At 38.8% G+C, this 13822-nt stretch overlaps 1 protein-coding gene across 4 annotated transcripts in view; it reads right to left on the bottom strand.

Moving 5' to 3' along the window:
* Positions 1–423: 423 nt before the first annotated feature.
* CCNL1 (cyclin L1) overlaps positions 424–13822 on the bottom strand; it is a 14101-nt gene continuing 702 nt past the window's right edge. Inside the window, exons 2-11 of one of the 4 annotated variants that reach the window (XM_004379165.3) lie at positions 13623–13697; positions 13016–13125; positions 6425–6545; positions 5256–5320; positions 3397–3496; positions 3183–3287; positions 2945–3086; positions 2490–2601; positions 2305–2403; positions 424–1257 (exon numbers count right to left, since the gene is read on the bottom strand). In XM_004379165.3, the coding sequence (XP_004379222.1) occupies positions 909–1257; positions 2305–2403; positions 2490–2601; positions 2945–3086; positions 3183–3287; positions 3397–3496; positions 5256–5320; positions 6425–6545; positions 13016–13125; positions 13623–13697 (1278 nt within the window). In that variant the 3' untranslated portion in view covers positions 424–908. Of the gene's footprint in view, positions 1258–2304; positions 2404–2489; positions 2602–2944; positions 3087–3182; positions 3288–3396; positions 3497–3725; positions 5021–5255; positions 5321–6424; positions 6546–13015; positions 13126–13622; positions 13698–13822 lie in introns of those variants that run through there. The other 3 variants (XM_023733868.1, XR_002824549.1, XM_004379166.2) reach the window with 3 other exon arrangements.

The following is a 13822-nucleotide window of genomic DNA, read 5'->3' as shown; positions in this document are numbered from 1 at the left end:
TGTGTTACTGTTACATGAGAAACTATCTGTTCTGTAAGCCTTCACCTGAAGTACAATAAAATATTAAAAAATAAAATAAAATAAAATAAAAAAAAACCACCGCCGCCTTCCACCTCAATAGCTGGATCTCACTGACTGGCATGTTGTGATTTGTTCGACAGGGCAGTTCACCTTACAGGCAGTACTTAAAAACTGCCTTAAAAGTAACCTTGTGGCAAATCACATTCTGCCTGGAGGACAGGTCTAGTGCTACAACGTCACAGTGTTACACCACCAGGGCCACTGCTCCCTTGCTTTTTCCACAGTGAAAGCTGTTAACAATAGCTCACGACGTAGGTAAGAACCGTATCTCAATTACCTCAGACTATTATCTAATGAAAGAAAAGAACAATATGGGTTGACAGAAAATCAGTGCAGCCATTGTACTATTAAAATCATCTTTTTAATAATTTATTTAAATAAGATATTTGAAGCAGTTTAAAAAAACAAGATTTGTATTTTATTTCCTTGTAAAAATCTTTACACATGCAGACAGACCAGTGTTAAGAAAGTATTCACCATCATTTAAACAAATAACCACTTAAATACAACGTCTGCAATGTTACCTGTATAAAAATAAGATACATTTTTACAGAATTTACGCTCCAGTTCTTATAGCAATAAACCATACACAACTCGAAGCACAACTGAACCTGACCATGGTTTCCAATGAGATACTGCTAGGGCTTTTAATGTGCAAAAAATTTAACATAGTTCTTTTCAAAAGAAAATGTCCTCAGTGTTTCTAGAGACCTAGAGGGTTTTAATAAATCAAATCCTAATCAGTTTGCTTTTAATGTTTGATTATGAGTCCATACACCACACTGCAGATAGGCAAAACCAAGAAGGGATGCTGGCTTGGAGAAGAGTCAGCGCCTGTGCCGGCCGTGTCCTGAGCGGCTGGCGCCATGGTGCTTGCCTTTGTGGGACCTCTCAAAGGAGCGAGACCTTTCCCGCCTGTCCCTGTGATGTCCCCTTTCATGCCTGTGTTTCTTGGCAGCATCTGAGTGATCCCGAGACTTGCTCTGAGATCGAGAACGAGATTTTTTCCTTTTGTGTCCATGTCTATTTGAACTTTTCAAATCATCTCTGGTGTGCTTGGCCTTAAGGTGAGGAGAGCCATGATTATGATGTCTTCGAGGGCTTTCGCTGTGACTGCGGGACCTGCTTCTTGATCTTGAGCTGTATGTTCCAGACCGACTCCGCCTATTGTTGTAACTTAGATAAAAAGGTGGGGTTTAGATTCAGTTTCTACTGGTAACAGGTTATTCTGGTGGCTGCTCGTAACAGGTTTAGAATAAAACTACAGACCATCAACGACAGGCCAGAACGGAAGACACTTTCTAACCCACCCACCCAAGCCGGTGACAGACTAGATGGCTCTTAAACAAATGTACTCTAAGTCCTATACACCAAGACCTGTTGCCATCGAGTTCATTCTGACTCATATCGACCCTACGTGACAGAGCAGAACTGCCCCAAAGGGTTTCCAAGGAGCGGCTGGTGGATTCGAACTGCTGACCTTTCGGTTAACAGCCAAGATCTTAACCACTGCACCACCAGGGCTCCTTAAGTCTATATATAGGCAGGGAGTAATTAGCAATCTTTACAAACTGTCCTAAAGATAAGCTTTTTATTGATTATTGAAGAAAAGCCACAAGAACCTAACAACCTAAATGTAAAGCTAACTAGGGAACATTCTTTGGCCGCGGGGCTGACTTCACTATTAGTTATTAATAAGGGCCTAATAATACAGTCAAGGAGCCCTGGTGGCACAGTGGCCAACCACTCAGCTACTAACCCAAAGGTCAGTGGTTCAAACTCATCAGCTGCTCCTCAGGATAAATATGTAGCAGTCTGTTTCTGTAAATAGTTCAGCCTTGGAAGCCCTATGGGGCAGTTCTACTCTCTCCTACAGGGTAGCAATGAATCGGAATCAACTTGGTGGCAATGGGTGGGACTTTAAGTCACATGTTCTAACAGTAAATTGAACACAAAGGCAACACTTTCACGTTATGAACAGGATACTATACAGCACCTTGTGGTTTGCCCCTACACTTTTCCAGAAACACCGCTCCCAAAAAAGCAAACCAAAAACCACACACACACCCAGAGCACATTCTCAAACTCACTTCTCCTAATCAGTCTGTGTTAACAGCCTAACACTAGCCCAATGATGAAAACAGTCTGTGTAATTAAAAAAACAAGTAATAATAACCTTTGAAGACTCCAAGAAAGACCACTTTCCCTAAAAAAAATACTTACTGTCTTCTTGGAGTATGCGATCTGGAGCGTGATCGGGTTCTTGACCTTGAACGACTTGCACTTCTGCTATTTCTACTTCTCTTGCTGTCTTTTCTCACACTGCCCAAAAACACACCATTTTAATTAGATACCTCAGATTAGAAACTAAACACCCAAGACTCCTCAGGCCAGCTGTGTACACGCACCCATTATAAGGGCTTTTGGAAGCCTGCTGTCTATCCTCAGGTTCCTTTTTGACCGTCTTCACGCTAACGGAGACAGGGGACTTCTCCTCGGCTTTGACTTCTCTTGGTGATGCTTAAAAACAAAGTAACATTTTAACAACAACAACAACAAAGCCCAAACCCACTGCTGCCAAGTCAATTCCAACTCATGGTGATCCCACATTACAGAGATGAACTGCTGCACAGGGTTTTTCTCGGCTAAAATCTTTGAGGAAGCAGATCCACCCAGGGGGCCAAAAATTGTTTCTAAACGTTAACTCATGCTCTTACAAGTACCAGTCTTCAGCGGACTGTCATGAGTGAAGCAGTAACAGCTTCTCAACATAGTTTCTACGAAACTATTAAATGCTAAAACTTTCCAACCATATAGCTTCACAATGCCCTGCAAGTCATCTCAATTCTGAAAAAAATCTTACATGGTTTAGAGGCTGGAGAAAATCCCCCAAGAGTTGAGAGGGCTGGAGTTCCATCAGGATTCAACCCCTTCGCTTTTAATTTGGCTTCTTGTAAGGCTACTTTTCTTTTTTCGACTTCTTTTTCTAGCATTTCATAGTTTGGCTGTTGGAGGCAAATGAAGTTAGTATTTGCCCTTTGCGGCAGTTTAGACTCTTAGTACAGAGACTATAAGCACACACGTGCGTGAACAGAAGTCACCTTTTTTCTGGTATAAAGCCTAAGCGTTTCTACACAGATTTCCTGGATCTCCTCTTCAGTAGTCCCAAAAAGAAGAAACCAATGGGGACGAGTTGGCAGTGGAATCTAAACCATAAAAAAAAGAGTGGCTTAGGTGAAGCCGTCACTGAGTTTTGTCAGAACTAATACCGCTCGCAATTTACCCCACAGGACAGAACCGGCTGTGTGCACCTACCTGGAGGGCTCTAGCTGCAAGGTAGATGCAAGCACATGCTATAGTCTCTGGTTGAAATCGAACAAAGACATTGGTTCGAAGACTGTCATTCATGTAATTCCTGAAAAATATTTCAACTATAAGCTTTACACGTAAACAAACCAGTTCTTGTGAAGCTTACATACTCTGGAGACTCAATCTACTTTATTCTTTTTTCTTCTCATTTATATGCACTCTCATAGTCTAGCATAACAATTCTTAACTCAAAAATCACAAGAGATAAGAATTTAACACTAGAACTATTCTTAAGCTTTCTTATATACGACCAAAGCCCTTTTAAATCCTTATTACTATTTCAACAGAACTTACTTCTACAGTAAGAACTTACTTCAAAAGAAAAACCAATGCTTTGATAAGTTCTGACAGAACTAGTTTCAGAAATGATAAACCACTCCAACAATACTTCAAGCCATTAATTACTGACCATCTCTCCTTTATCCATAATGAAAAACAGTGTCACCAAGTTCTTTCAAAAACTCAAAATATTACGACAGGGGTAAAAGGCATTTTCAGTAAACACCCATCAATTTACACTTACATTAAGAAAACTAAGCTGATTCAGAAAGATCTAGATAAAGAGCAATATATACATAAAGGCCTTGTTTACATACTTTTTTGCAACTAAGTATAAATAAAAGTGATAAACTATTTCAGTTAACTAAACTGTGGACTTTTAGCAAACCCAGCAACATTCCTAAACTACTGAAAATACTTTACAAGTTATTTCAAAGTGAAAATGCTAAAATTAAACGACCTATTTCTTGAAAAATCCTTATCTATGAAAACTGCTACAATCTGTTACATAGAACATGTATTTAAAATGTCATGCATTTTATCAAAGCAATATAAGACTTTCCTAATAGTTCTAATATTTACTAGATCCGAAAAAAGCATGATAGTTATAAAAAGGAACATCTGCTTAAAAAAGTCAAGAACATAAAATTACATTGAGTAAGTCCTGCACACCATCAACAGTCTTATGAAAGAGCAGCTGTGGCCGGAAACTCATCATTTTACCTTTAAATAAGCCCACACTCCAGATCACATTATCTGCATCTCAAAAGTCCAAATTCTAAAGTGTTTAAATAATATTAACATCTCTTTTAAAACTCAAGTACTTCTTACTTCTAATATTACTGCCTGAACTCGCCTAGCAGCTATAAATTCATCCAGTATGCCCATTTTAAGCTATAACTTGCAGTTTCCTTTGGTAGAATTCATGCTATACACACCAAAAATAGAAATTTAGTCAAACTCCTAATTAAAAAAATAAAAGTAAAAATCATTTAATTCATAATGGCTGGACAACAAGTCTATCAAAAATGAACTATTCATTTTGATAGTTACAGGAACACATGAAATACACAGGCATGTTGCAGAGTTACTTCTGGAAGCCAATATACAAATCCTTGAGACAGCCCGACAGAACTAGAAGATGCGGCCAGATGCATGGACCACCGCAGTGAATCTCGGCTGAGAGCTTGCACTGGACTGGCTGGAGAGCAGGGCAGCCAATCAGGCCGTCCTGAGGTCATGGGCTGAAGTGCAGAGGGCAGAGCTCTATGACTTACCATCATGGACTACCCTTTAATTAAAGAGTAGAAAAAAGAACAAAGTTAAATTGAGTTCTCCATTAAGAGTAATTAGTCAAGCCAAGAAAACAGGAAGCAGAAATAAGCGTTATTTACCTTTTGGTTAAAAAACAAAAAAACAAAAAGCCCCAAAACAAACATATCTCATTTTGGAAAGGGAAAAGGAAACTTACTTTATTTCTGCTTCTGTTTTCCTGGCTAGGAAAGAAACGTACAAAAGCAACTTACCAGGCAGTTTGAACCAGGGTTTGATTACGTTCACATTCTAAGACTTGTAAATACATAACAATGATCTGAAGGACAAGGGAAAAAAATTCAATTTAGCGTATTGGTGGTTCTTCAGGGTACAGAGTTCAGTGAATAAAGTAACCGAAAAGGTTAGTGGCAAGTTTTAATCCTTTTATAAACTACAGATAACAGAGGCCAACTTCAAATGTACCAGAGATTCAGTGTACGTTACGATGGTTACTAGACTTCATACAAATTGTTTACAAGTCCGTTCTAAAATTGTACAGGATAAAATGAGTGTTCATCAAGTCAATTAAAAGACACCACGGTTGATTTTCCACGAACACTTCAGCACGTGACCAACACTGGCTGGGCGTTTTACGTTATTTCATTTCCCAAGGTACATTCTGCAAGCCCTTATAATACCCCAGAAGCTAGGTATTTTAAAGAAGTTACACAGCAGATGATACAAACTGTGTGACACCGAGTGGGTGTTACAGCAAGGAACCAGACACTGAGGTTTTTGCACTGAACCATCACGGTAAAGTGGGATAAATGCAAACCACACAGAAGCAGCCTTACTGCAGTTTACATCAGGTCTTTCTGGACCTGCATTACCATCATTTTCATTGTAAAGATGTGGAAACAGAGAGACATCTGTCAGGGGCAGGCACCAAGGCAGAGAGAGCCAGCTTTCTATCTCGGACAGTCCTGACCCCAGCATGCCCCTTCTCGGATCCACTGAGCTACCCGTCTGTAGTGACCTCATGAAAGCCAGGAGATGCTAGAGAAACCTCGGAACTCTTCCCAACAGTAACAGTGAGGGAGGAGCCATCACGCTCCAAGCATTTACTGATGATTCGCTAGGTGCCAGGCAGCAGGCCAGGTGCTTCTACAGATGTGTTATTTATTCCTTGGAACAAGGAACTGCACCGTCCCTGTTTTCTAGGTGGGGAAACTGGAGCTTAATCCCAGAGGCAAAAAAAACTTAAGCGAAGGCAAGACTTGTACCTACATTTTTACTCCCATTTCATTAATAAATCTTGATATTCAAAAGAATGCTTTTTAAAACCAAGGTTAATTTCTCTTAATATAAATTCATTCAAAATATATACATTTTTAACAACCCTCATACTTACGAATGTTACTTTCTGTTCTCTACAACTCACCTTATGGGGATGCTTGACATGAACACAAAATCCCAACTCCTTTAGCACCCTCCTCTCTGCCTTGATAACTTGATTTTTGGTGTTTATGTAGTTCTGATCAAGGATCAGAGGGCTTGGAGTCCTATAGTTTGTAAGAAATAAAATCAAAACTGTTTTGCACATCCAAAAAATTTTATTTGTGGCATCTCCATTTTCCCTTCCAACCAACTATTGGCAACAGAAACCAGCTTTTTAAACTCCTGCAAACAAGTTAAAGCGTTAATCTTGTGCTGTCCAAGTTACGCTAATTAAATATAGATACATACGCGTATATATTTAAGTTCCTAAAGGAACTAACTCAACACCGTAATGGGGGAAGAAAACACGCAACACTCTTAACACTCTTGGGTTACCCACATAAATTTCTTCATACCGATTAGGTTTGGGGTGTGTGTGTATCTGTGTGTGTGTGTGTATGTATACATATAGTGTATAATACGTATTATATACATATATACGCGCGCGCGCGCGCGCGCACACACACACACACACACTGATTAACTTGAGGTGACAACTTGATTTATTTACTATTGGCACAAACTACATCAAGTCCCCATAACAGTAACAAGGCCTTTTCCTACTGACCAGAGTAATGTGCTCTTGAAAAACGTTTACAGCACTACAAAAATCTCTTAAGATTATAATGATTTTACTTATTCTATAAAAGATCAACTCTTGGCTAGTTTACAACTGAAATAAAGTTACGTAGAAAACATGAGTCACTATTTCAGACTCCCCTACGTAGGCAATTTGTCTCAACAAATTTTTCTAAGAATTCATCTCTATTTTAAAAAGAATTGAAAACTAAAGATTTAGCTCAATTACCAAAGGAAAAAAGAAAAGCAAATATTAAAAGATTCAAAAATCAAAGTGACCGATGGAAAAAAGCCAGGCCCCAGTGTGGTCAGCTGTGGTTAGAACCAGCCCATGCTGCAGTTATGAGACAATGCCCTGCAGTCTGCCCTCAAGATGAGGGAAGCCCGCAGAACCACAGGGACACACTCAAGGTCTCTGTAACAGACTGAAGTTTTGATGGTTCCAAAAACAGTTTCTAAGATACAGAAGGCTACACAGATGGGATTCAATGCTTTGAAAACAGCACATTCAGTGGATGCCTTGCCTCTAGGGTGGTTTTGTTTTTGATAGAGAAAAAACTACTACTATCCATAGTAAAAGACTATTTTTTAAGTCTTACAATTAAAACTGGTTTCCCTCTGAGAAGTTTCTATTTAGGCATGAACTGTTAAGGAAGGAACTTTCATTTTTTAAGTCTATGTAATTTTATTTACCCATATCCTTTTTAGAATCAAACATCAAAAAGTATATTCTCATGGAGACAATGATTATATATTAAGTATATGGGTACAACATTTAAATATCTTTCTCCGTATTGAATCTAACATTCCATTTTTAAAAGACAGTCACAAAAGTTTACATCTCTTTTCAACATGCCAACCAGATCCAGAAATAAGTGAGCTCATACTTTAAAAATATCCACTTGAAGATTAAAAAGCAATCTGAAATGAGCTGTTAACTAATCCTATGGAGTAAAAAAAAATAAGAATAAAAAAATCAGCTATCTATATTATTCTTAAATTTAAAATTAAAATTAAAATACTGGAAAGTTTACCAGACTGCTGCTTCAAAATATTCTATGACTTGTATCAAATTTCATTAAACAAAAGTAGAGTAACAAGATGAAAAACAGATGTTACTTAAATTAAAGCTGAAAAATGGTCTTAGTTCAACTCATATTATGGCTACTAACTACACTATGAAAGGTGTGAGGAATGAGGCCATCAGTTTAGATAGATTACTTTCCAACACAAAAATACAACAATGAATCCATTTTATCAGGACAGAAAGCTACAAGTTAGGTGTTCTTTGGGAAAAAAAATCAAATTCAACTCTCAAATCAGAGTAAATTATATAAACTCACTCAGAAGATCTTAAAGTTCAAGGTTTTTCAGGTTTTATTGTCATTACAAGAAATCTGGAGGAAAAAAAATCAAATCCATCTCAAACTCTTTAACTAATGACCACTTACCAATAGCCCACCTTCAACTGGTTTTAGGACACAGAATACCACCTCCCATGTCATAGCTGTGCCACTTAACTCTTACCCACCCCTTGGGGTAAAAAAAGTTAGTATCTCTATAAAAATAAAATTTTATAAAAGCATAGCTGTCTCACTTTTCCCTTTTACTTGGATATAAATCATCTACACCTCTCACTAGAGCCCCGGTGGCGAAATGGTTAAGAGCTCAGGCTGCTAACTAAAAGATCAGCAGTTCGAATCCACCAGCCGCTCCTTGGAAATCCTATGGGGCAGTTCTACTCTGTCCTATCGGGTTGCTGTGAGTCAGAATCGACTAGACAGCACATAACAACACACCTCTTACTAAGCAGCTTATTAAGAGTTGCTTTCAAATACTAATAAGATTCATTTGTTCTTGCAGTTAACCAACTGACTGCTTGTTTGAATTATGGCTACGATCTGGTCCCTAATCAGGCTTAATTACTAATTAATTCTGCTTAAACTGTTCTTACATTTCACCTTCTTTACCATAATCCTACTTTCTTTTATCATTTTGTCAAAATGCTAGTAACATCAAAACAGGCTAAGCAAACCAAACTCATTATTTACTCTAATTCAACTACTATACTCAGCTTTCTTGTTCAGGCTTGCTATTACCTGCAGGAAAATTAACTTTGTGAGTTTCCCTTTGTTCAATTGGCTTTTCCTCCCAAATCAAGGAAGTCTAAATGAACATGTAATTTACAACTACCTTATAGTGGTGATTTTGTATTTGAAATATAAGTCACTTTAGGAAAAGACTCAGGGATAGATAAGCACAATGCTTAAAATTAACAAAGCGTCAACAGTACTTTCTGTGGCAACAAGCACACTAAATGGAATTAAAGCTTGCTAGAATTTCTTCCTCCCCCATCAGGTAAACTTTCCTATTAACCAGTAAAAGTAGCTCGAGGCTGCATTCACAAATCTCTCCTGCAGAAAGAAACCATCATCTATTCACAGAAACACAGAAATAATTTTCATTATCAACACACATACACATCCCCAACCTACCTCCCTTGCTTTAAAGTTTCTATTGTTGTATTTTTCAGGTGAATCTAGTGATAAAAACTTATAAATTTTAGTTTTAATAGGAAACTTTGGTATTTGGTAGTTTATTATCTTGTTTCTTGGAGTAGCTGTTTTTCCTTTAGCAAGATTAATTGAAATACAATTTAGCAAAGAAACAGAGAAAAATAGGATTAGGAGGCCCGAACATGGTTATTATCGCTCCTGTGGTACAAACGTGTGGCTGTCGAGTCGATTCCGACTCACAGCGACCCTGCAGGCCAGAGGAGAACTGCCCCATAGGGTTTCCAAGGAGCGCCTGGTGGATTCCAACCGCCAATCTTTTGATTAGCAGCCGAACTCCTTACCACTGTGCCACCAGGGTTCTCACGTAGTACAAGCACAGAAAAATTTCAAAATTAAGTTCTTCAAGAAACTATACTACAGGGCTTTGAACTGGTTCGTTCTGGTTCAAACCCCTGCTGAGAATTTGCATTTCTAACAAGTTCCCAGATGATGACGCTGACATTACTGGCTAGGGTCCAATTCTGAGAACCACTAGTACAGCAGTAGTTCTCAAAATTTATTATACATAAGAATCACCTGGGGATCTCATTAAACTGTAGATTCTGATTCAGCATATCTGGAGTAGACATGCAAATTCTCAACAAAAGTTTGAACTGGTTCAAAGCTCTGCGTATACTACCAGTAGCTAAGTCAATTCCAACTCGGGGTTACCAAGAGGCAGACTGTTGGCTCAATAAAAAATTTTAATCTGTAACGCCCACTTCAAAGGAAACAGAAATATTCTTTCTTTAAGGTCTGCTATAGAGCCATAAAAATAAACCACAAGCGGTTGGACTAAATGACGAGCTCACTTAAGACCTTTCCAAGCCTTATCTATGATCCAAAATCCATTCACACATTGAAAGTATCATATCAAAAATATTAACGACTAGCTGAACCACTCTTCGAAGATTTCATAGCATTATCCCAAGTCTCAGAGTATGAGTTATGTAATCCTTAAAACTACAGGAAGGTTAATTTACTTCGAATAAGCTACTCTCAAAAGCAAATTATAAAGTACTGATATGAAAAAGCACTCTTTCCTTTAAGTTCAGCCATGTATTCTGAGTCAAACCACAAAAAGCTGAGGGGGAAAAACCAAATAACCCAGGATGGGGCCTGGGCACCGTACTGTTCTTAAAGCTCTTCTAGTCATTCTACTGCGCAGCCAGGACTGAAAACCTAATGCTATGTGAACAATGCCTCCTCATTACCAAGGTCACGTTACGACTTAAAAGTTACGCACGCGTTAACTAGGTTAAAATAAATTACGTTTTTAAGACAAATAAATATGCTTTACCTAACTAAAATGTAACGTTCATAACTTCTGATGACAGAAACCTATGCAAAGATACTAAGCTACAGTTCTAATAACTTGGACAGCAAAGACAAAAGCTTATAACAAGAAACAGGAGTTTTTCTAAATGGTTCACCAGTGGCCAACCTGTTAGTCCCCGATTCCAGTGACCTATTCTCAGAGCACTGGCTTCTCCTTGGGGATTTTCGATACTTCACTCACTGTTGCCATGACGACAGCTTCATCTCTATGTACCACTCCACATCACCCAGGCTTTGGTAAATGTAGCTGGTCGCTGTATAGTCGGTTGCAAGGGAAAAAAGAGTTGAAGTTAATAACATATACAGGCTACGTGTCTGAGTAAACTTGTAAAATGCATAGAAACACTTCTACATCCTCCTTTTTTTTTAAAAAAAAAAAGGCTTCCATGCAATTAACAATTCCTTTTAAATTTCATGCTATAATCACGCTTTTAAGACTGAGACAAAATCTATTTCTCTATAATAATGCCAAAAAAAAAAAAAAAATACTGTGACATCAGACAAAACAGTTAGAAGGAATATTTTAAATTCCAAGATTTTTATAATTACAAAGACCTAATCTGACATCAAGGAAAAAAATTCTAAGTCTCACAGGAAGAATTCAAATAAAATAATCACATAATTACATATCGGTTGGCTCAACAGGTTCAAAGACCACCACCAGAAAACTACTTCTTTAAGCAAACAGAATCCTTTGACTAGAAACACGGAGCTTTTTTTGTTAGACAGTGTCATTTTGTTTTGTACATCCTGAAGAATCAATTAGATAGCTAAACACAAACATAAGCTCAGGCCATACTAAATACCAATTTGAAATCTTCCCAATTTCCAGGAATTCCTCAACAAGAAACTAAAGGACATTTTAAAATAAAATTAAAAAGTTACTCTGTCTCTGGATAACAACAGGAGAACAGGAAAGGGCGGGGGGGGGGGGATATAAGAAAACCACAAACCACCATGAAAAATACCTGGGCAGCAATGTTTTGGACTTTCTGACTAGGCTAAATCGTTGGAAGGATGTTTACACATTTCGCTGCCTCTGAATAATTCCATTAGCGACAACTTAAAAGATTCAGCCAAGAACAAGTACCACTGATGTGGAATACGGATTTGGCACTAAGCAACACCCAACCCCCAACACAACTTATAATCATTTTACAACTAATTTCCTTCCAAACTCAGAACAAGTTTGTCTATCACCACAATTCCTTAAAAGGGAAAACAACTAATCTAGACCAAGTAGATCCTTCTCCAGGATGTACCAGAAATCACTTGAGTAGATGCAGGAAGATCTGCAACTGAAACTCTGTAAGCGGCTTTCCCTCACACGAACACACAGGCCCAGTGTTACCAGGCAGTCACAACACAGCTATGAGAAAATACTGTTTCCACCTGTTTTCTTACAAGACGGGCCTTGTCTAAACGCAATCCAATCAACCTTCAGAGTTATTTTTCTAACCCACTGGCTGAGACTGTATCTGCCAATACAAAATACCTGTTTAATCCCTTTGACTTCAAACTTCAAACTTTATCATCCTGCAGTCCTTTCAGATCCGGTATTATTCGATATATCGTAGTTCAATGTTGAGAAGTATTCTAACAAAAGCCAACCTCAATTGATAAAGAATTAACTGGGACTTCAAATAGAAAAACAATCTACACAGAACTTTGCCACAATGTTAACTCGAACTACATTATTGAAACTTCCAACCTTCAGTCTTCCAGAGAGGAAAGGGGAAAAAAAAACTTACAGAATACACTCACACTTGAGCCCAATGCATTCTCATTCCCTTGTTTAATCTTAAGCCACAGGACTGGCTTCACAGCACTTTTAGGAACGCCGTAAATGCAACTGCCTCTACAAACTTTAGATAACTGGTTAATTACAGTTTCCCCAAATTCGCTTAAGCATCCATATGTTCCTATGTGGATTTTAACACCTGAATTAAAGTGAGTTTTCCTTTGCATCCGTATTAGTTGAGAAGAAAGGATATTTTGACCCGATGATTGGTACACAATACAGAAGTAAAAAGAGACGCTAAGGTCACTAATGCCAATCTTACCTTTTTCCTCTCAACTGGCGTAGGTGGTGAAACACGTTAATCACATCCCTTATTCTTCTAGGTGCTTCTTCAATTTTCGATGCAAGATTAATACACGCCATGGCAACGATCTGGAAAAAAACACCGGAGTCAATTAAGACAATTGTTAAAATTACAGAACTATCAAGTAAAGTTGAGAAGAAGAAAAGCATCTCCCTCAAAGCGTAACAAACTTATTTTGATAAAACTTTAAGACACAACTAGGACAACCGTTGGAGAAATAAAATCCCAAGCGAGACTTCTAGGCCACGGGCTTCCTAGCTACACTAGCACTGCGCTTTCTTTTATCTTGCTCAACTCCCGATTCGGGATCCACAGCCAAGCTCAATCTCACAGGAGTTTTGCTACACGTAGCTGAAAACCGTAATTCTTGATAAGGAGAGCATCCGCGCTCAGATCCACAATTTTTAAAACACATGCCAAAGGCCCCCACTTCCCGGCCGCTGAGATTTAAGTACAAAGGCCGGAACGAATAGCTCCTTTTCGGGAAAAGCTGGCAGCTGACACTACCCCCCCCCCTTCCATTTCCGGATGAAATCCCCTTCTCACCCGCCCCCGCAGCGCCTACCTCGAAACTGTGTTTGACGAAAGATTTGGAGTAGAAAAAACGATGGAACAACACCTGCCCCGTTGCCATCGCCACCTGCAGACAAGAGACGAGAAGGGAAGCGCAGGGTCAGGCGCGCCGGCTCCAGGCGCCGCCGCCATTTTGTGCCGCGCTCGCCTCCGCCTCCCCTCCGCGAACGGCCCCCCGCCCCGGCTCGCCCG

The sequence above is a fragment of the Trichechus manatus genome, unplaced genomic scaffold, assembly GCF_000243295.1.
Source record: "Trichechus manatus latirostris isolate Lorelei unplaced genomic scaffold, TriManLat1.0 scaffold00062, whole genome shotgun sequence".
In the NCBI taxonomy this organism is placed as follows: domain Eukaryota; kingdom Metazoa; phylum Chordata; class Mammalia; order Sirenia; family Trichechidae; genus Trichechus; species Trichechus manatus.
The sequence above is the reverse complement of the archived record's forward strand: the minus strand, read 5'-3'. Positions and strand labels throughout refer to the sequence as shown.